Here is a 22,450-nt window from a genome sequence, read left to right as displayed (position 1 = left end):
GGAGCAGTAGGGAAGATTAACATATTAGGTAGTCTGAAAAAAGATTACTTGTATCATAGGGCATTAATGACAGATTATTGTAATTATTAATTACAGATGCGTAGGCAAATTTACAGGCAAATCATATCCTACAGTTAATTAGGTAAAAGTTCAAGGGTAATTTGTTTTGTTCCACTGAACTTAATTCTGCTGTGACAAAATAGTCCCTTAAATATCTCTAGCACACATACACTGATTAAAGAAGAAATAGCACAGTTTATTAATTCTAGTCATGTTTATGTGTTGAAAAGTTATGGTATCCAGAATTGGAAAATATTAACAATTCTTGCAAAATTCTTGCATTGTGTTTTTAGAGTACATAAATATTAATTAATTATGTGGACTGGTTTGATTGACAGGTTTCTGCAATCGGGTTCTTATTAGATAAAGTTTCTCATTTTGAAAATTCTGTCTAATTATATATATATATATTTTTATTTGCATCATTTAGAATATTAGGAAAACAACTTATTTTCCCCATGGATGATGGTTTCCAGCACTTTCAAAGTAGGACTCCTAGTTCTGTATACACAAGTTCTTTCCCTAGCCTGGTGGAGAGCAGCAGTGACCTGGGACAGTAAGTAATACACTATACATTCATGACTGTTATGTCTCTCTCTCTTAATAATTCTATCATGTTACTTTTATTACTTAAAAAAATAATAATAAAAAAACCCCTGTTTTGTTGCAATTCATTTTTAGGCTCTGCATTTCAGGATCAAAACTGGTTCCCACAGTATCTCCTTTACAAAAGGAGTATACTTACAGTGGAAGCTCCTTGACTTCTGACTCATCTGTATACTCATTCCTCGAGGAAGAGATCTATGATGTGGATGGTAACATTGAGGAGTACCTCGCTTATGACAGCAAAGACTAGTAAGACTTCTTGCTGTACTTTATCAGTCCACATTACCGTGTATAACATTATTAAAATGGAAATTATGCCTACATTATATGTTACTTATATGTTAAAACAATAGTTTCATGCATCTGCTTGTTTTCCCATTAACTTTACAAATGTGAGAGAAGGAAAGAGGAGAAATGCAAGAAAAGCATAATAAATCATTGAATATAGAAACAGGTTTAGTTTAGTCCAAGGAGGAGAATTTTTGGTTGAGGTGTTATGTGCAACAGTGATTTGTAGTAGTAGTAATAGCGTTATACTAGTAGTAGTAGAAAAACAATCATAGTTACTAACAAAATAAAAATGAAATAGAATGCTATTGTTACATATACTGTAAGAGCGAAAAACATCTGGTTCTTATCTCGTTTCACAATATACCGTACTTTATATATTTCGTTATTTTCTGTTATGTTATTTACAATGCTATGTTCTTAGCATAGTGAACTTGAATGTGCTTTACCCAATAGTGAGGATGAGGGCTTGGATCAAAAGAAAGCCCACCTTCATCGGAAGAGGAACAAACGTGGCATTCCTCCTGTCTCCCCTAATGCATGTATCAAAGACACAGTGGCTGCAGAGGTGTTTGATGATGCCTGGAGAAACATTGTGGAGTTGATGCAGGATGTGGTTCTTAGATCCTGGGAATCCGCCTCAGGTACATGTACAGAGAATAACTAGATGGATGTTTTGTGGTTAGTATTTTGTTGAGGAACAGGTTTTTTTTGGGAACAGGTCTATTCTATTCTAGATAACCACATAAAAACATACATATATATACTGCCGGGGCATATTATAGGTAAAGACTGTCTCTTTCTTTTTAGCATTCTGTAGAATGTTGTCTGAGTATTCAATTCCAGCACATATTGGGGACAGCAACATTTGTAAACCTGAAATAATATTATTCATCAGACAAATGCATATTTTGCAGTTACTGAGATGCTTTCATATCTGTTTTGTTGTGTTTGTTTTATAGTGTGAATATCCTGGATTTTGGGATAAAAATTATGATATACATTTTTTGCAGACAGAGAATTTAAATTCTCTTCATATTTATTTATATTTGGGTGCAGATGAAATTAAGCAAGGTGGAAAGTTACAGCCCTCCAGGAATGTTCAAATTCCAGTTCCAAGGATGGTTTCAGAAGTACCCAGTGTTCCTCCTTCTAGGGGCTCAGAAACCCGAAGCATGTCATTTGGCACATACGCTTTACCATCTCAGGTATCATAATTCTACATACCATATGTTAAAATTAAGCCCATAAAGGATCACTTAAAAAAAGTTATCCTTTTCTATAAGAGAATACTTAGTAGTATTTTTTAGATTGGAGTAAAACATTTTGCATAAATTAATCTTGTTTATTTACTAAAATTTAACTTTAGTTAACTTTAGTTTCAACTACCCAACTTCACTATGTATTACAAATGACAAACCATGGCAAGTTGAGGGGGTGAACTGGCCCTGTATAATGCATATTTTAATCAACTAGGCATCTTAAGAGTCATCATAGAATTAAATTTTTCTTCTTCTTTTTCACGTCTTACAGGGCAGCCGTAATTTCTACAGTGACTTGAATGGAGTAATGACCATTCAAGCAAAGCCGCTACAACATCGACACGGGGGTTTAGCTGAAAAGACACAGTATGTATTTTCTTTAGAAAATATTCTTATATACTAATATCGGCTTAAAATAGATCAAAGCTCTTCAATGCACTTCTATTAAGTCTCTTTTGGTGCTATACAGAAAGAAGTAATCGTTAAGGGGAAGACACATGTCTCTAAAGGTCTATGAACCATTTTTGCATGGGTTAGGAAGGGGGCAACTGATGAAATGGAGGCAGGATTATGTCCAGTAAAAAATGAATAAGGCAACTGAGCCCTCTCCTACATGTTCCCACCCTGATGTTTGATTTAATGTAGTGTCAACATCAGCTTCTTGTAGGGATTAGATCCTGAGCTTTGATGTCACATTCTGTATAATTACACTGATGGACAGGTTAATGCATCACCATAGAAGAGGTTATGGCTGTAGACTAGCAGTAAGCTTTGGCATGGGATGCATTTGTACCACATACCACTGCATACAACTTAGTGTGATAAGAAAGCATCCTTTTAGCTTGGTCCTAGTCAACAGTTAATTCTTCTAAATAGTAAAAAGTCATCACACTTTATGTTATTTTCATTTTCAAAGTGAACAAGAGGACAAAACTTTAAATGTTGTACCTAGCATCTTAACCTCTGCAAGGAACCGACTTGGCAGACTGACCGATAACAGTGTTCTCTCGGCCTCTCGGATGCTGCAAACGCCTTCTAGAAAGACGCCAACACAACGCAGACTGCCCTCACTTTCCTTGGATCCTTTGAGATCTAAAACACCAAATGTTTACAGCGATGAGGTCCTAAGGGGCACAAAACTGTGAGTATGTTCAAAAGTTACTACATTTTCCTCATATAATTTGTAGTTTAACTGATTCTGTTTCTCAAGCAATTTACCGTATTTGCTCGATTATAAGACGAGGTTTTTTCCAGAGCAAATGCTCTGAAAAATACCCCTCGTCTTATAATCGGGGTCGTCTTCTAATCAGACCCCAAAAAAATGCTGGCGCCATGCTGCTTACCGGTCGCGAGCAGCGTCTCTTCTGTTAGAAGCAGGGCAGGAAGCTTGCAGCGTCCTCACAGAACTCTATCTCCCCCCTCCCTCCTCTGAGGGCGGGGCCAGAGAAGTTGCTACAGCCGGTCCCCTGCAGAAGTCTGCGAGTGGGAGATCTGCAGTTCAGGTGAGGGGGTGGGGGAGGGTTTTTGAGTATGTGTGAAGTGTGTGTGATTAAGGGAATGAATGAGTATTTAAATGTTTGTGAATGAGTGTGAGTGTGTGTGTGATAGCATGGATGTGTAAGGGGGGTGGGGGTTGTAGCATGGCATATGGAGGCTGTAATCCCACTGCTATCATCCCCAGGTTCCAGCATGTACTGGCTGCCTTGGCTTGATAGGAGTGTGATTGCTGTTAGCAGTTTGATATATATATATATATCAAACTGCTAACAGCAATCACACTCCTATCAAGCCAAGGCAGCCAGTACATGCTGGGTTAAAAGGCATATCATGGGGCTGAGTGGCATATAGGGGGTTAAAATGCATTTCTGGACCTCCAGAAATGCATTTTAACCCCCTATATGCCACTCAGCCCCATGATATGCCTATATACCTCCAGAAATGCTTTATACCCCCCTATATGCCACTCAGCCCCATGATATGCCTTTTAACCCCCTATATGCCAGAGTGGCATACAGGGGTATAAGGCATATCATGGGGCAGAGTGGCAAATAGGGGGGTATAAAGCATTTCTGGGGGCAGAGTGGCATAACTGGGGGGGGCAGGTTGGCAAATAAAAGGAAATTTAAAAAATATATTTTTCTCAATCATAGCTTTTATTAAACATGAAAATAATTTACATTAATTAATATTTACTGGTAAAACTTTTTCCCTATAGGGTAGTCTTATATTCAGGCTTTTTGTTTTTTTCCTAAATTAATATTTTGATTTTGGGGGGTCGTCTTATAATCGGGGTCGTCTTATAATCGAGCAAATACGGTAAATGTACACTCTAAAAAGACACTCCTAAGATGTTCCCATTTAGCGATGGAGTTGGTGTAGGTTAGTACAGTAATTGGCCAGGACCGCTTGAGTTGTTTCAACTCATTAAATATATTGATGATAATTGTTATTAACAACAAAGACAACAGTAGTGTTTCAAAGGCTGCTTTTTATATTCTGTCATTTTCCTTGCCATGTAATTTGCAATTACTTTTCAGATACACTGGTTTGGAACGATTGTGCTCTCCATCCATACAAGCAAACAGAAATAAATTGCCACCAATTAACTCTGAAGCCGTTGAGCAACATCTGTCAGTGCCTGGATCACGTCATTCAGCTGTAAGATAATTTAATAATTAAGATAATATTTTATTAATGAAATGACCAAGTAATCCAATTCTATCAAACACAAGTTTATTTTCAGAAGAAATAACTGTACTAGTAGGGCTGCAACTAACGATTATTTTAATAATCGATTAGTTGGCCGATTATTTTTTCGATTAATCGATTAATCGGATAAAAAAAAACAATATGCAAATTTTTCGTTTATTTAAAATAATTTAATGAACTGGATGTTAAAAAACAACTTAAAATTTACATTAACATTCTTATTTTGTTATGATGTAATAAAAAACAATATTTTCAAAGTACAAGAACCCAAACACAATATTTATGAAACAAAATAACCCCAAACATTCTGAAAAGAGGTGGACTATTACTGTTCAAGAAACTTTGCCCCAGCCCTGGCACTTTGCACCCAGCACTTTGCCCCAGAACTTTGCACCCAGCACTTTGCACCCAGCACTTTGCCCCAGCCCTGGCACTTTGCACCCAGCAAGCACTTTGCACCCAGCACTCAGCACTTTGCACCCAGCCCTGGCACTTTGCACCCAGCACTTTGTACCCAGCACTCAGCACTTTGCACCCAGCACTTTGCCCCAGCCCTGGCACTTTGCACCCAGCACTTTGCCCCAGCCCTGGCACTTTGCACCCAGCAAGCACTTTGCACCCAGCACTCAGCACTTTGCACCCAGCCCTGGCACTTTGCAGCCAGCCCTGGCACTTTGCAGCCAGCCCTGGCACTTTGTACCCAGCACTGGCACTTTGCACCCAGCACTTTGCACTGTGCCCCTGCACCCAGTCTCCAACTCTGCCCTGCACCCAGCCCTGCCCCCACATTCTGCCCTGCCCCCACACTTACACTCTGCCCTGCACCCACTCTGCCCTGCACCCACACTCACACCCTGCCCTGCATCCCCACCCCCACTCTGCCCTGCACCCAGTCTCCCACTCTGCCCTGCACCCACACTCACACCCTGCATCCCCACCCCCACTCTGCCCTGCACCCAGTCTCCTGCCCTGCACCCCCCACCCCCACTCTTCCCTGCACCCCCCACCCCCACTCTTCCCTGCACCCCCACCCCCACTCTGCCCTGCACCCACACTCTGCATCCCCTGAAACCCCACCCCCACCCCACCGTGGACCCCCACCCCCGCGAATCGCTCTGTGCGAATGGAGCCACTCGCACAGAGCGAACCGCTCTGTGCGAATGGAGCCACTCGCACAGAGCGAACCGCTCTGTGCGAATGGAGCCACTCGCACAGAGCGAACCGCTCTGTGCGAATGGAGCCACTCGCACAGAGCGAACCGCTCTGTGCGAATGGAGCCACTCGCACAGAGCGAACCGCTCTGTGCGAATGGAGCCACTCGCACAGAGCGAACCGCTCTGTGCGAATGGAGCCACTCGCACAGAGCGAACCGCTCTGTGCGAATGGAGCCACTCGCACAGAGCGAACCGCTCTGTGCGAATGGAGCCACTCGCACAGAGCGAACCGCTCTGTGCGAATGGAGCCACTCGCACAGAGCGAACCGCTCTGTGCGAATGGAGCCACTCGCACAGAGCGAACCGCTCTGTGCGAGTGGCTCCATTCGCACAGAGCGATTCGCTCTGTGCGAGTGGCTCTGTGCGATCTGTGCACATAGACATGAAGAATACTTACCTCCGGAACGCGTCACATCCGTCACGTAGCTAGAAGGCGGAGACTGCAGAGCGTGTAGCAGAAGCGGGGAACGCTCGCGGAGGTAAGTAAAAGGAGCCGAGTGCTCCAACAACGAATCGATCACTCGATTAATCGATAACGGAAATCGTCGACAACGATTTCCGTTATCGATTATTATCGATTTTATCGATTCGTTGTTTCAGCCCTATGTACTAGATAAGAAAAATGCTTACAAGGAAAAGCGTTTAACCGGAGACAGGGTCATGGACGGCCAAGGCTCATTGGTGCACGCAGGAGGTGAAGGCTGGCCCGTGTGGCCAAATGCAACTCCAGCTACTGTAGCTGAAATAACTGAAAAAGTTAATGCTGGTTTTGATAGAAATGTGCAACACAGTGTATTACGTATGGAACCACTGCCAAAAGCACCTACAGTGGGCACATGAGCATAAGAATTAGACCGCGGTGCAATGGAAGAAGGTGGCCTGATCTAATAAATCACATTTTCTTTAATATCCAGATATATATCCATCCCGTTGACTTTGATGACATCATATTATAAATAGACATAGACATAGACACTGATATGTAGTTGGTCCCACCTATGTTTCTGTGGGAATTATTGCCCATTTGTTCAGTAGAGCATTTGTGAGGTCAGGCATTGATGTTGGATGAGAAGGCCTGGTTCGCAATCTCGGTTCCAGTTCATCCAAAGGTGTTCGATGGGTTTGAGGTCAGAACTCTGTTCGGCCCAGTCAAGTTTTTCCACTACAAACTCATCCAACCATGTCTTAATGGACCTTGCTTTGTGGACCACTATATGGAGAAAATTTTTGAGACACACCTCTTAATTATTGGAATCAGTGTCAGGGCTTGGGTAAGCAGGTCAGGTAGGAGCCCAGTTGCAGGGGATATCAGAGGCTCAGTTTGTACCCCACGATGCATCATTACTAAAAGGAAGGTACAGACCGGCAAAATGAACCAGCAGGCAGGATCTTAATAAGAGATGGTCTGTATTGAAGAAGCCAGCAAGTACAGCTGTAGACACGACCAAACAGGGCACAGGCACGAAAGCAGATGTATAGCCCCCTAGTCGGGCACAAGATAGTACTCGGATGCTGTAGCTGGACTGGCGGGCCCGCTCTCTGGAGCACGGCTGAAAGCCCTCAGACAAGGCTCTCAGCTGGGAGCCCTCAGACAGGACACTCGGCTGGAAGCCCTCAGACAGGGCACTCGGCTGGGAGCCCTCAGACAGGACACACAGCACTGGACACACGGCAGAGTACTGGACTCACGGCAGGGAGCCCTCAGACAGGACACACGTAGTCAGGCAGGCCCGGTCAGAACCATAAGGACCAAAACAATGCCAAATCAGAATCCATTAGGAGTGTCAGAACTAGCCAGATCAACACAGGCAATAGAAGAGCCAAATCAGGAACCAAGGAACAAAGTCAGAAGCAAGTCGGGTTAATCCAAATCAGAACACTGCTACCAGTAGAACATGACCAGATAAAGCACAATGCAATAAGCAGGTATTAATGGGCAGAGCTAACTTCCAGATAATGTGGCTCAGCTGTCCCAAATAATGAAACTGGTGCTCCTGAGATGAAAGGGTGGCCACTAGTGGCTGCAGGAAGGCATTACAAAGTAAAACATAGGCAGGGTGAAAACCTCACACCCAGCCCTTACGAAAAAATTACTGCAGTTTTTCTGAAGTAATACTGCAGTTTTTTGGACATGAAAAAACTGCAATACTGCACTTTTACTGCAGTATTACTGCACATTTACTGCAGTTTTACTGCATTTGTACTTTGCTGTACTGCAGTTTTACTGCAGTTATTTTTGTACCGAAGTACAAATGCAATAAAGCTGCAGTACATTGAAGTACAACTGTAGGTTTGCAATATAAAAAGTGCAGTAAATGTGCAGTAAAACTGCAGTACAGTGAAGTACAAATGCAGTAAAACTGCAGTAAATGTGCAGTATTGCAGTTTTTTCATGTCCAAAAAACTGCAGTATTACTTTAGAAAAACTGCAGTAACTTTTTCATAAGGGAAGGAAAATCGTAATGCTTCAGCGTATTAAACCATTTGGGACAATGCTATGCTTCCAACTTTGTGGGAACAGTATGGGGGAGACCCTTTCTATTCCAGCATGACTGTGCCCCAGTGCACAAAGCAACAAAAAATATTAAAAAAATATAATTTTTTCCAAGAAATATAACTTTTTATATGGTAAATTAAATGCTCTACTGGTTAAGTGGGCAAATATTCCCACAGAAACACTCCAAAATAGTGTGGAAAGCCTTCCAGAAGAGGGGAACTGCAAAGTGTGTGTGTGGGGGGCCATCATAATTATGTATTTAGAATGCAGAATAACAATCTTAAATAACAATAGTAATTTCCATCTCTCTCACAGCACAGGGGCCGATACTTGCATAGCCGGGTATCAAGTGCCGTCCCTGATACCACTGGGAGACGACCTTTGCGAGAGCGAACTGTAGTTGTAGAACAATTCTCAAGACCCAATACAACTCATACATTCAGAGTGAGTTACGTTTATCTGGGCTAATTTACAGATATTTGATCTATAAATTATTAGGCAAAGAAAAATATAAAATAAAGGACAGTAAATGTTTTTTGTTTTATTTTATTTTAGTCAGAAGCATCATACAGAAGGTCATTTACTCCTTTGGATTTTGCCAATAATACATGGACTGGTCAGACATTCCTAACAAGTAAGAAAAGATTTATTTTTGTTCTACAAAGGTTTTTACATTTTGGTAAAAGCACTTACGAAGCCTATTATAAAAGAGGTGATCTTAGACAATACCTTGTCAATACTTTGACAACAGATACACAGGCTAATTTGGTGGGGATGAGGCTTTTACTTCACAATTTTCTGGGGTTACCAATAGGAACCCTCTGGAATTATGCGATTCCACGTGAGGACTTAGAACACCTACAGTAACTAACTCTGCTAACTCTCTGGTGTGATTCTAATAACATTCCTGAACACCCTAATAAGACATCTCCTTAGAGTATCTGGGAAATGGGTGAGATGAGGGGCGTGACGCACGTGAGGACGTGACGCTACACGCGCCAGGAGGAGGAGGAGGATGGGATCCACGCGGCGATGCCGCGAGGCTGAGTTAACCTGAGGCAAGCTAAGTTGAGCCGGGGAATGTGCCTGCTCTCCACGGCCCCCACAGCAGTCGTGTTTACACCATTACTGCCGGGAATTCGCGGTATGTTATATTCGTCATACGATACTTACAGTATCTGCGGAGGTGCCGTGGGAGACTGTTTGGAGTTGTCCGCTGTGCTGTGTTTGGCCGCCGAGCCGTTACCTTGTAGCAGTTGTTATTCTGCTGTCAACGCTACCGAGACCCTGGCAGTATACATCTCGCGTGGTAGTGCTGGATTACGGTCTGCCTAAAAGCGGTTGCTAGTTGCCTAAAGTTGATTACAGTTCGGTAAAGAACTTAAATGCACTCAAAGGAGATATTTGACTACTGAATACTGAATCAAGACAGCAGAAGACATAGAAAAGAGCCTTATTAACCAAAGGAACCGGACGATAAACTCACGACAATCTTGATAAATCCTTTTTTTTTTTTTTTTTTTTTTTTTTTTTTCTTTTTTTTTTTTTTTTTAAACATACACTTATTGTGTTTTGGCTGCTGAGCCGTCGAGCCGCCGAGCAGTTATTGTGCAGAAACTGTTATTCTGCCGACGACGCTACCGTGACCTGGCAAGTATATACTTGTCGCTGCAGTGCTGGACTACGGTCTGTTCAAGAGCGGTCACTAGTCGGCAAAAGCCGGTTATAGCTTGGTAAAAAACTCAAATGAACTCAAATGAGATAACTGATAGCTGTATACTGATAGTTGAGACTCACTGAAGACGTAGGAAAGAGCTCGATTAACTAAATGAATGGGACAACAAATTCACGATAAACCTGAAAACCTGATTTTTTTTTTTTTTTTTTTTTTTTTTTTTCCTTAATTTCATTATATATATACAATTGGCTGTTAGTAGCATAAATTTTTAACTATGCCTCCCAAACAGCAGCCTATTAAAAATAGAGAAAAAGATAAGAAAGAATCCAAATCAAATAAAGGACCATCATCTTTTTTTTCTCCGAGACATACAAAGGAATCGCTGGAGTATTCACATGCTGAGTCATCGGCTTCAATGGAAGACACTCTGTCTAGTCCTATTAGACCGGAGGTTTCTTATGTAACACAAGAAATACTACGAAATGCTCTAGAAGATTTATTGAAAAATATAAAACAAGAAATTGCCTCCAGCTCTATAGAAATTAGGGAGGATATTGCGAATTTGACAACGAAAGCTAAATATCAACTTCTAGAAGATCAACAGAACCTAACTTCAACAATGCTTAAATCTTTAGAAAATAAGTATGATGATCTGCAAATTAAAATTTCAGAGCTGGAAGATCGTTCGCGTAGTTCCAACTTACGCTTTAGGAATATTTCAGAATCCTATACAATTGACAAACTACAAACATTTGTAGTAGAACTCATTCAGGATATGCAAATAGAAGAGCCATTGCCTCATAATTTAATAGATAAATGCCATCGCTTGAAGAAACCTAAAGATTTGCCGGACACCATTCCTAGAGACGTTATTGTTTCCTTTGCTTCGGTCCATTGGAAAGAGAATATTCTAAGAGCACGCAGACAAAAGATCTCTAAAGATAAAAAATTTTCAGAAATCCAAATATACGCGGATCTCTCTTTGGGAACCAGGAATTGGAGACGAACCTTTTTACAAGATTTAAAATATCTGCGTGGAAAAAGCATCAAATATATGTGGGCTTTTCCGCGAGCCCTAAGAGTGTATTGGAATAACTCCGCAGAGACTTTCATGAATGCAAATGCTCTAAATGATTGGATAAAACAGAAGAATATTTGATTGTGTTCTTCTCTCCCTTTTTTTTTTTTTTCTCTCTTCTCTCTTCTTTGTTTTCATAAGTTATATCCTAAATATTTGTGCTGCCTTGGATTTACATAGGCAAGCTCTATACTGAGATCAATCGTTAGGCGCCCAGTAGATTCTAAAATAAGATTGAACCTTATACAAGATTAACACTACACTCTATGAATATTCGATCTTTATTTTTTTTTTTTTTTTTTTTTTTTTTTTTTTTTGTGGAAGTTCACAGTAGATCTCTAATAATATGATTGTTTTTACAAGAACAACACGTTTACACGGCTGATCACTCTTGTTTTTTTTTTTTTTTTTCTTTTTTTTTTTTTTTTTTTTTTTCTTCTTTCACTACTGATTATTATAATCAGTTTGCACTAAATAATTTAATTAATATACATTTTTTATACAAAAGCGCTTTATGAAGTAGAATAATATCGGACAATATATGTAGTCCGCACAGTAATTTTTTTTTTTTCACTATAAATATTCTAATTTTACTTTAATTAACATATTTAACATAGATTTTATGCATAATCTATACACTTATGCACTTTATTTAAGAATTGATTGTTGTACATAGTACTCGTTATGACTCCTCTTAGGATATTGATGCAAACTTTCTATGCATACTTGTTAATTTTTTTTTGGGTCTGGTCAATCATAGATTTACGCCAATGTATTTTAAAGACTCTATATTTTTTATTGCATTTTCATTAAGATCTGAATCTATTTGAGATGTACTTTACAGATGAGATTTCTATTATATCAATCTCTCTATATTAATATTTGAATGTTTTATTCATGGTTATATTGAATGTATCGAGTCCAAGAATGTAAATTTGGAAAAGACCTGGGAGCTAACTAGTAATAATTAAGGGATAAAAATCCAATTCAATTTTAACCTTTATGGTACCGTTGTAAATTGTCATATTTGCTTTAAAAATTATCGACAATTTGAGGGTAAAGATTTCATCCAATATACATCTCTGATATCATATATATTTCACATTTTATTCTTTCTACATAATGTTTATTTTTTTTTTTTTTTTTTTTTTTTTTTTCCTTCACTGCTGATTATTATAATCAGTTTGCACAATAAATATAACAAATAATTTAATTAATATAAATTTTTTATATAAAAGCACTTTATGAAGTAGAATAATACTAGATAATATATGTAGTTCGCACAGTAATTCCTTTCACTATAAATATTTTAATTTTATTCTAAATAACATATTTAATATAGATTTTATGCATAATCTATACACTTAAGCACTTTATTTAAGAATTGATTGCTGCACATAGCACTCGTTATGACTCCTTTTAGGATATTGACGCAAACTTCCTATGCATACTTGTTAATTTTCTATGGGTCTGGTCAATCATAGATTTATGTCAATGTATTTTAAAGAATTTACTTTTTTTAGTGCATCTTCATTAAGACCTGAATCTATTTGAGAGGTACTTTACAGATGAGATCTCTATTATATTAATCTCTCTATACTAATATTTGAATGTTCTATTCATGGTCATATTGAATGTATTGAGTCCAAGAATGCAAATTCGGAAAAGACCTGGGAGCTAACTAGAAATAATTAAGGGATAAAAATTCAACTCAATTTTAACCTTTATGGTACTGTTGTAAATTGTGTCATATTTGCTTTAAAAATCATTGACAATCTGAGTGTAAAGATTCCACTCAATATACATCTTTGATATTCTATATATTTTATATATTGCCTTTTCTATATAATGTTACTATAATGTTATTTTTTTTTTTTTTTTTTTTTTTTTTTGTCATAACATATGATTTATCCACCGTTCTCAACGCCTGCCATTATTTCTAACAAGGTTTCCCATCTCTTCTCCTCCTTTCGGTTCATTTGAACCTAAGTATGTATCTTGATAATTTTGTTATCACCGGGATGCATTTGTTTAGTCTACTTATGTTATGTCGCACTTGCGGGTGCATTTTTGTCTCGCCTTTTTGCCCCTGCGATGGAGTATATTGGTTGAGTACTCTTTGTCAATTTGGTTTTTATGTATGTTCTAATATGATTTGTATTTTTGTAAATGTTTTTTATGGTTTGCGAGATGGAGCTGGGGCTTTAGGCGGAAAAACAGAGGGGCTATATAGATTTTGCAGGTGGGCTAGGGCCGTTGTGACAGACCAGAAAAGTCCTTTTCTCTATTATCATTTAAATGGGTCTTAAATGTGTATCGGTCAACACTCAAGGTCTAAACTCGCCTGAAAAACGTAGTAGAGTCTATTCGTGTCTAAAGAAAGAAAGGATTGACGTAGCGTTTTTTCAAGAAACGCACTGGAGGACTATTGATAAATTAAGATGGGGGGGGAGACTCTTTCCACATACCTTTCATGCTTCATTGCAAGATAAAAAAAAAAGAGGGGTAGCGATTTCCTTTTCAAATAATATTAGTATAGAAACAACATATATAGAAGAAGATGTAAATGCTTGTTACCTGATATGGGTGGGTACATTAAATAACATAAAATATACATTAGTTAATATTTATTTTCCTAATAAGGAGCCCCTTACACATCTTAAAATTATTTTGGATAAAGTTGAACAAATAAAAACAGGAATTCTTATTATTGCAGGGGATTTTAACTGCATATTAGACATAACAATGGATAAAGAAACTGGTAAGCATAAACAAATTAATAAAAATTTAAAAAAGAGAACTAATTCCTTTCGTAATATTATAGATAAAGCTAACCTTTATGATTTATGGAGAGTTAAGCATCCCTCACTAAGAGACTATTCTCATTATTCAAATGTACACAAGTCATTCTCTAGAATTGATATGGTCCTCGGTGACCTTAGAGCAATTAACCAAGTTGAACGGATTTTACTGAGGGAGAACATTTGGTCTGACCATAGTTTAATTTTTTTCGATCTTAAAGATATCTGGGGTCCAACTTCGTGTACGACATGGCGGTTGGATGATTCGCTTTTGTTTTCAGCAATAAATAGAGAACTTATTTCAAATATGACTAAAAATTTTTTTCAAGAAAACAAAGCAGGTCAAACATCCCAAGGGATACGATGGTGTACTTATAAGGCGGTCGCCAGGGGCTTCTTTATTAAGATCAAAAAAAATATGATAGCAAAACGGGAGAACTTGTTAAATGAGCTTTATGTGTCTTATTATAATTTGATGAAAGATTTTAAATCGGACCCTACACATATCTGTATAAAAGATATTGCAAGTCTTAGAGATAAAATAAACCAGAAAGAACTGGAAAAGACTAGATATTGCATGGAAAAATTAAAATTAAAATTTTATCATAAAAGCAATAGACCAGATAAATTAATGACAAATCTACTTAAAAAACAAAGGGCCAAAGAAAGAATTACGAAGATTGTAACACAAGGAAACATACGAATGTCTCCTGAAGATGTTGCAGAGGGGTTCAGATTATATTATAATTCATTATATAATATACCATCAGAAACTAATGAGTCAGAGGTAGAGACATATTTAAATTCGATAAATTTTCCAGCTTTAAATCAAGAACAGAGAGAAACATTACTTAAACCGCTGCAAAGGGAAGAACTAAGTTCACTAATTGATAAATTACAAAGAGCTAAAACACCTGGGCCGGATGGATTTACGAATCTGTTTTATAAGACCTTTAAAAAAGATATTATAGATCGAATGTTAGATATGTTTCATGAAATCACGATCACAGGCTCCTGTCCAAAAGAATTTTTACAGGCCAATATCCTACCAATATTAAAAAAAGATAAAAACTCTGAAGACATAAAAAATTACCGCCCCATATCATTAATAAATGTCGATACAAAATTATTTTCGTCACTACTTGCGGAACGATTAAAACCAATCTTGCAAACTCTGATCCATCCAGACCAGGTGGGTTTTGTGTCGGGCAGAGATTCGGCAAATAACATTAGATGTCTGGTGGATATATTGGACTATGTAGAAAAACATAGGTGCCCCCTTCTGTCCCTGTCATTAGATGCAGAGAAAGCATTTGACAGGGTCAGTTGGGGGTACCTTAAAGTAACTTTAAAACATTTCGGTCTTTCTGGTTGGATGTACACAGCTATTAATGCTTTATATTCTAATCCTAGCGCCCGGGTAGTGGGTTCTGGTTTTTGTTCTGACTGGTTCGACCTTCAGAATGGCACCCGTCAGGGGTGTCCACTATCCCCTATCCTATACATTCTGTCTCTTGAGCCCCTTGCTATTCAGATAAGAAATAATTATAAAATCAAGGGCATTGAGATAGGTAATAACATATATAAACTTCTTCTTTATGCGGACGATGTGATTATTTTTTTGTCTGATCCACTGTCCTCACTTCCCATCTTTCTTTCCGAAATAGAAAAATATAGTAAGGTTTCGAACTATAAGTTAAATATGAATAAGTCCATCGCGCAAGTTAAAAATATGAAACCCCATCACGTTTACAGACTTTCAATGAGTTACTCATTGAATACAAAGGCGAGTGATTTTGATTATTTAGGGATTTGTATTCCAGATAAATTGGAAGATCTAGTATCTAAAAATTATCTACGTACTTTAAAAACTTCTACTGAATTGATTAGAGAATGGCGGAAAACAGATCTCTCATGGTGGGGACGGGTCAACGCGTTAAAAGCCTACTTAACTCCGAAATGGACTTATTTGTTTCGGATGCTTCCTGCAAAAATCCCAAAGAATTGGCTGGAAATAATTCATACTTCTTTTATAAACTTTGTTTGGAAAGGGAAAATTCCTAGGATAAATTCTAAATTACTGGGTGCTAAACCCAAAAATAGGGGAATGGGATTCCCTTTGATCCAACAGATATATGATGCAAGCATTTTGTTACATATAACTAAAATATATCAACAGACCATTAAAAAAGAAAGATGGTATATAATAGAACAAAATGCCTTGGGAAACACTCATCTTAATAAATTAGTATGGTCTATAAAGGATAGAGACACATTAATTCAAATCCAAGGGAAAAACAGGGTTCTAGAGGGAATTATCCCAGAATGGTTACGTATTAAAAAAAGATTAGGTATTAAAGGGAAATTGATAGATTCATTAAGTATAGACGTGTTAGAAAAAACGATCGATAACATCTCTCTTGCTCAATGGACAGATGCTGGTATACAATCAATAGCTGAAATTATGATACAGGGACAACTGATTCCCTTTCCAGATCTAGTAGAAAAACTGAAACCTTTTTCTCCATCCATATTTAATTATTTAAGGATTAAACATTGTATCAATAAACATGTAGTTTGCACACAGAGTGAAATCCATAGGAGAATTACATCTATTTTTAGCCTTACTAAACCTATAAAATTATTATCAAAATGTATAGAACTGATGAGAGTAATTGAGGGAGACTTACCCACTATTTCGGTAAAAGAAAGATGGGAAAAAGATCTAAACATTATAATTTCAAATGACCAATGGTTAAATATGTATAAACAACTCCTTCCGAGAGTCCATGATCTCTCATTATTAGAGACTCATTATAAAGTCGTCAACAAATGGTATAGAGTCCCCACCAAGATTGCTCTTATGTTTACAACGTGTCCAAATACTTGTTGGCGTTGCGGGCAGGGGGAGGGAACTTACCTACATATTTGGTGGTCCTGCCCAATAGTGTTTAAATTTTGGGCAGACATTCTAGTTTTTTTGAAAACGGTTGACGATATAAATTTGCCGAATTCACCCTTATCTCTTTTATTACACCAAGGTTGGCCCTTATTGTCTCCGACTCAGTTAAACCTAACGATACACACATGCTTGGCAGTCAAGAAATGTATCGCTAGGGAATGGAAACAAGCTAGACATTTCGTTTGGTCTCATTTTGAGAAACAACTGCTGTATCAAATTACCATGGAAAGGGAAATTTCTCGAACTCTTTATATATCTTTAAAAAAATTCCGTTATTGGGATTTATGCTTTCAAAAAATCAATAGATCTCGATCTCAATTGGATTAGAAGTCCCTCTGAAGTTTCGGAAATATCTCGCCCTCGCCCCAGCTCCATCTCTTTGTTTAATATTTTGTGTATTTTTCTTTTTTTTTTTTTTTTATTTTTTTTCTTTTCTCTATGGTCTGCTGGTTACACAACTGAACGGGGATGACCAATTGATTGTCTGTCTCTTTATTTACAAATGCTTTCCCCTATTTAGCTTGGGATCCCGACAGACAGTATATATTATTGTCTATTTTTTTTTGTTTATCATAGAGATTGTTTTTTCGTGGTGTTCTATGTCATTTCTTCTATTTTCGTAAATAAAATAAAAAAAAAAAAAAAAAAAAAAAAAAAAAAAATAATAAGACATCAGATAGAAATTTCCTGCCTGGCCTGATAAAGGATGGCAAGAGTCTTAAACCAGTAGATTCAGCTGTGAAAGCGGTCAAGTAAATTTTAGTCCATGTGTGGCTCCCTATGTCTTCATTTACCTAAACACTTCAGCAGTGTTTATGGTTTACATCAGGCATGTCCAAACTTTTTTCGAAGCGTGCCAGATTTGAAGTGAACATGTGCGAGGGCCGACCATTTTGCCTGACATTCTTTGAACCATTAAAATTAAAAGCAAATTAACTATTTTATGCAAAGTTTATTGAAAACGGCATACTTTTCATTTTGTGACTTGGATGACAAATCTAAACGAGGTGTTAAATCACTCTGCCTTTAATATAAAAAATCCAGATCTATATTTGGGCAACTTATGTGGGGGGCCTTATCAGTCTGGAACGTGGGCCGCAATTGGCCCTCGGGCCGGACTTTGGACATGCCTGGTTTACATGGACCATAAGAAACTTTGCAGACGAATTTACAAAAATCTCCTTGAAGTTTTTTATAGGGCCACTCCTTTTGTGACATTACCATGCAGGCCAATACACTGATTCATTATTGTCCATTGTGTCAAAGTGGCACAATATAAGAGCTAGGAATATGTTTCCTAGAATAAAGATAATTTCAGAGATCATTACTGGACTACTGTTTGTCTTGCAGTGAAACAAATGGAACTTGTTATCCTTATTAAATTATCTTCTCTTTTTAAGGTTCACAGTATCAACCCAAGTCTCTCCAGAGGAACCCACCAAACGCAAGAAGAAAATTTCAAGTGCCATAATAAACAGACTTGGACAGTAATCCTTGTATTAGGCACATGGGACCTCAAGAGCACCCCCCCCAACAAGTATTTTCATGATAGCTTTACATTCAGTATGGTGCTTTTTAATATATGGAAAGGGGGCTCATTGAAACCAATTTCTTCAAATCCAGGCTACTGAGTTTATTTTGTATTTGCACCACAGGGTACCGGTATTTGGACATTGCAGGATTAGCCGGGCATTGTACACATTTTGATCTTCCATGAATTGTTCATAATATAAGATGTACATATGTTATGCAGGATTTTGCATAATATTAAAAAAATATATTTTTTTCCAAGAAATATAACTTTTTATATGGTAAATTAAATAGAGCTGGATTTCCGGTTTGGCAAATGAAGGGTTTGCGTATAGAGCCTGTTCCTTTGGGGCTTAATGCAGAAGAGCAATGGGTGTGGCTTAATTTTAATGCCACTTCCTACCTTTACTACAAAGATTCTTAGTGGCTGAGCCACTATGAGTAATCTTAAGGCCCAGCAAAATCAATAGACTGCCCTTCCCCAAGTTTGTAATAGGGCCATCTGGGCCTCAAAGCCTGCAAAGGCCCAGACATGGGAAGTTGGCCGCAAGAGCCCAGTTCTAGGTAGGGGCTACAAAGGCCCAGTCTCATATAGAGGGTTATGGGGTCTCAGTCCTGGGTAGAGAACCGTGAGGACCAATGAAAGATCAATGCTTGCCTGGGCTTCATACTTGGGTACTGGTTGTACCCTGCTGATGGCATCTCTTGTGTGAGGAAGTGCCAACTTTTTGCCTAATCTGTAAATCCAGGCCTAAAATGAAGCACTTTCTATCAAAACAATGTAATGTTTTCCAGAATATTAAACTAAGACAATTCGCCCACCTTCAACATGATTGCATATGGCCAGTAAATAACTTATACCAAAATGTTCTTGGATTCACATAGTAAGAACTACTGTGATAAATCTTGGGCAATTTTCTATTGAATTAATTCTCCTAAGGAGCACATCCTCATGTAATCCCTTTAAAATAATTTGTTAGAAGCACAGTGAGCTTCAGATCTTCCTTTTTTGGAAAAATGAATGTAGTACGCTCAATTTCAAAAAATATTTTTAAGCTTTAAGTGCTTTCTTAAAATTACGTCATATAATTTAACAGCATATTTGAGCTGTGTGATTTGTTTATATGGCTGCTTATATTAGGGGTAGTATTTTTTGCTAAGAAAGCTAAGTGAGCAGTCAAAGGCATGTTTAAAATGTCTAAAGAGTAAAGTATAGCATTCCAACATCATTGCTGTCCCTTTAAAACTGGAATGAATGACACAAATGCATTTTAACCTCACAAATCCAACAGTTAGATTACAACTGAAATATACCAGGACCTTCACGATACATTCTGTAGAAATGGGAGTTTGACTATGGCTTCATGCACGAGATTCAGTTGGAGTCATACCCTTTAACTCCACTTACTACGGAATTAGATTTTATTTGAATTTTCATTAGAGTTGTGCACACACAGTACTCTTGTCTCGAGTGTCACTTTAAAACATATCTGCTATATGTATCTGTTACAATCCTCATGCCAAAGTGACAGATGGGACAACCCAGAACATCTTCATTTAAACTGTTTTATTTATTTATTTTTTTTAAAGTTAGCACTTAATACATTTTAGATTAAAAAAAACTAACTTTCTGTAGGAAACTCTTCACTTGTATAAAACCTTCATTTTGCAGTTCAGTATATTAATAAATCTATGCAATGGTGTTATACAGCTTAAATAACAAATATACATATACATCAAGTCTTACATTTATTTATGTCAGAGCAGCAATTTTATAATAGGATTTTATATTAAATTTAATGGCATAGAGTGATCAAATGCAATGCTCATTTTATGTTCCCTATTAATCTGTATATTGAAAATACAGCCTGATGTGTAATTATAAAGCTGTCTCTCTCCATCCTAAATTACCTTTAATGGCAAATATTTTAGAATTCTGAGTTTTACATTTCATATGTGTGAAAATACAGATAACTCCATAACATATATACTGGTAATTCCTCTTAATAACTCAATACTTAGTATTAAAGGAAAAACTCAGCAGACGTCCAACCCTCATGTACTAAAATTACTGTATACATATTCTGGTGCTAAGACCACTCTTGGAAAGAGTGGAACTATATAGCTTTGTAGAACACAACCAATACACATTTAAGAAACATCTTTCTCTATCTTAGATATCAAGTAAAACATAGAATACTATGTAGTTAAGCTGTATTAGCCACACAACATTAATAAGTCTATTCTCATCTTCAATGGATTTACAAAAATAAATATTTTCTGTTTACCTGTATATATTAAAAAGATCCACTTGAGTATTAACCCAACTTAATTGTGTTCCAATTCAATATATTAATTTTAAGTGGAGCATTCTAAGGCAATGCTTGTTACATAAGCAAGGGTTTATTTGCTAGAACGTAGTTAATGCACTCATGATTCATTAATGTTGGATCAGGCTTGTGGTCATCCTTTCCTTGTTTAGTCTGATTTGAAAATGAAAGAGAATTTTGTTTGCTGACCCTAATGTTTTGTGTTGTCAGAAAGCACATGTCCTGTAAAGTGAATATAAGAAGGCTGTACATGACGATATCTTGAATCATTCTGTGTTCCTCCTCTTGTAAATCAGTTGTTATCTCTACAGTATGTAACTTTTGAAAATCTATTTGTATTTTATTTAATTGCCAAATCCATATGTAATATGTATACACATACATACATATATGTATATATACCATGCACATCTTTTTGGGGAGATTTGATACATTTTGTAAAGTTTATGAAAATGTACTGAATGTATATTTGTTTACTCAAAGTATATACAATAAACAGTTTGCTGTGTGTTTCTTTGTATTTTTGCCTGACAACATTTTTTCTTTTACAATTTTCCATTATTTTTATATTTTTTTTCATGATAATCTTGGATCTCATACATTCGCTATTTGGGATAATGATGTAGCATGATTGTTTTATATATATCAAGGCATTGTCACTTTTGTACCACATTTTTTTGCTCTGTTAAATATGTGTTATATAGGGTGTATTCATTATATGGAGATTTGGTATGTTTATTCTTTCTTCTTAATGCCGTATGGGGCCAACAATTGTTAGTTGCTCATGACCCTTCTGCCCTGGCACACCATGGATAGAGATACATATGAAAGGGCACCAGTAAGGTAATGTTGTGTGCCATCGAACTGGTTCTAAAGGACAGTGATGTACTTTTTAAGTTCTTCTCTCTCGGTGTGTTTCTGGGCATGTTAGTGTCAGTGTGTGTCTGGGTATGTTAGTGTGTGTAGGTGTGTGCAAGGGAAGGTGTGTGTAAGGGCAGTGTATGTGTATATATGTGTGTACAAACAGGTGTGTATAAGGGGAGTGTACATGTAAATGCGTGTGTGTAAGGACAGTTCACGTGTATATGTATGTGTAAAGGCAGGTGTGTGCAAAGGCAGTGTATGTGTATATGTGTGTGTGTAAGTGCAGTGTATATGTGTGTAAGGGCAGTGTACGTGTATATGTGTGTGTAACGGCAGTGTATGTGTATATGTGTGTTAATGGGCAGGTGTGTGTAAAGGCAGTATGTAAGGGTCCTGTTGACTACACTTCCAATGATGCTCAGCCATCATTATGGTGGACACCTGGCTGGCTGAGCATCATGAGAATTGTAATTCACAGCTAACATCTGCAGCTTTATCTACTGTTAACTGCACTTCCCATGATGCTCAGCCAGCATCATGGAAGTAATATGTCTGACTGAGCCTCATGGGA

The 22,450-nt window shown here is 37.6% G+C and overlaps 1 protein-coding gene across 1 annotated transcript in view; it reads left to right on the top strand.

The window, feature by feature from the left end:
- Window positions 1-19,142, top strand: part of FAM149A (family with sequence similarity 149 member A) — a 47,240-nt gene extending 28,098 nt beyond the window's left edge. Inside the window, exons 5-14 of the mRNA XM_053459187.1 lie at window positions 491-616; window positions 742-915; window positions 1,411-1,598; window positions 2,014-2,162; window positions 2,488-2,582; window positions 3,133-3,357; window positions 4,754-4,874; window positions 8,952-9,080; window positions 9,192-9,270; window positions 18,556-19,142. Coding sequence (XP_053315162.1) covers window positions 491-616; window positions 742-915; window positions 1,411-1,598; window positions 2,014-2,162; window positions 2,488-2,582; window positions 3,133-3,357; window positions 4,754-4,874; window positions 8,952-9,080; window positions 9,192-9,270; window positions 18,556-18,626 — 1,357 coding nt within the window. The 3' untranslated portion in view covers window positions 18,627-19,142. The remainder of the gene's footprint in view (window positions 1-490; window positions 617-741; window positions 916-1,410; window positions 1,599-2,013; window positions 2,163-2,487; window positions 2,583-3,132; window positions 3,358-4,753; window positions 4,875-8,951; window positions 9,081-9,191; window positions 9,271-18,555) is intronic.
- Window positions 19,143-22,450: the final 3,308 nt, after the last annotated feature.

This window comes from Spea bombifrons, chromosome 1 (genome assembly GCF_027358695.1).
Source record: "Spea bombifrons isolate aSpeBom1 chromosome 1, aSpeBom1.2.pri, whole genome shotgun sequence".
Taxonomy (NCBI): Eukaryota; Metazoa; Chordata; class Amphibia; order Anura; family Pelobatidae; genus Spea; species Spea bombifrons.
Note: the sequence above shows the minus strand (reverse complement) of the source record. Positions and strands in the feature narration are given on the sequence as shown.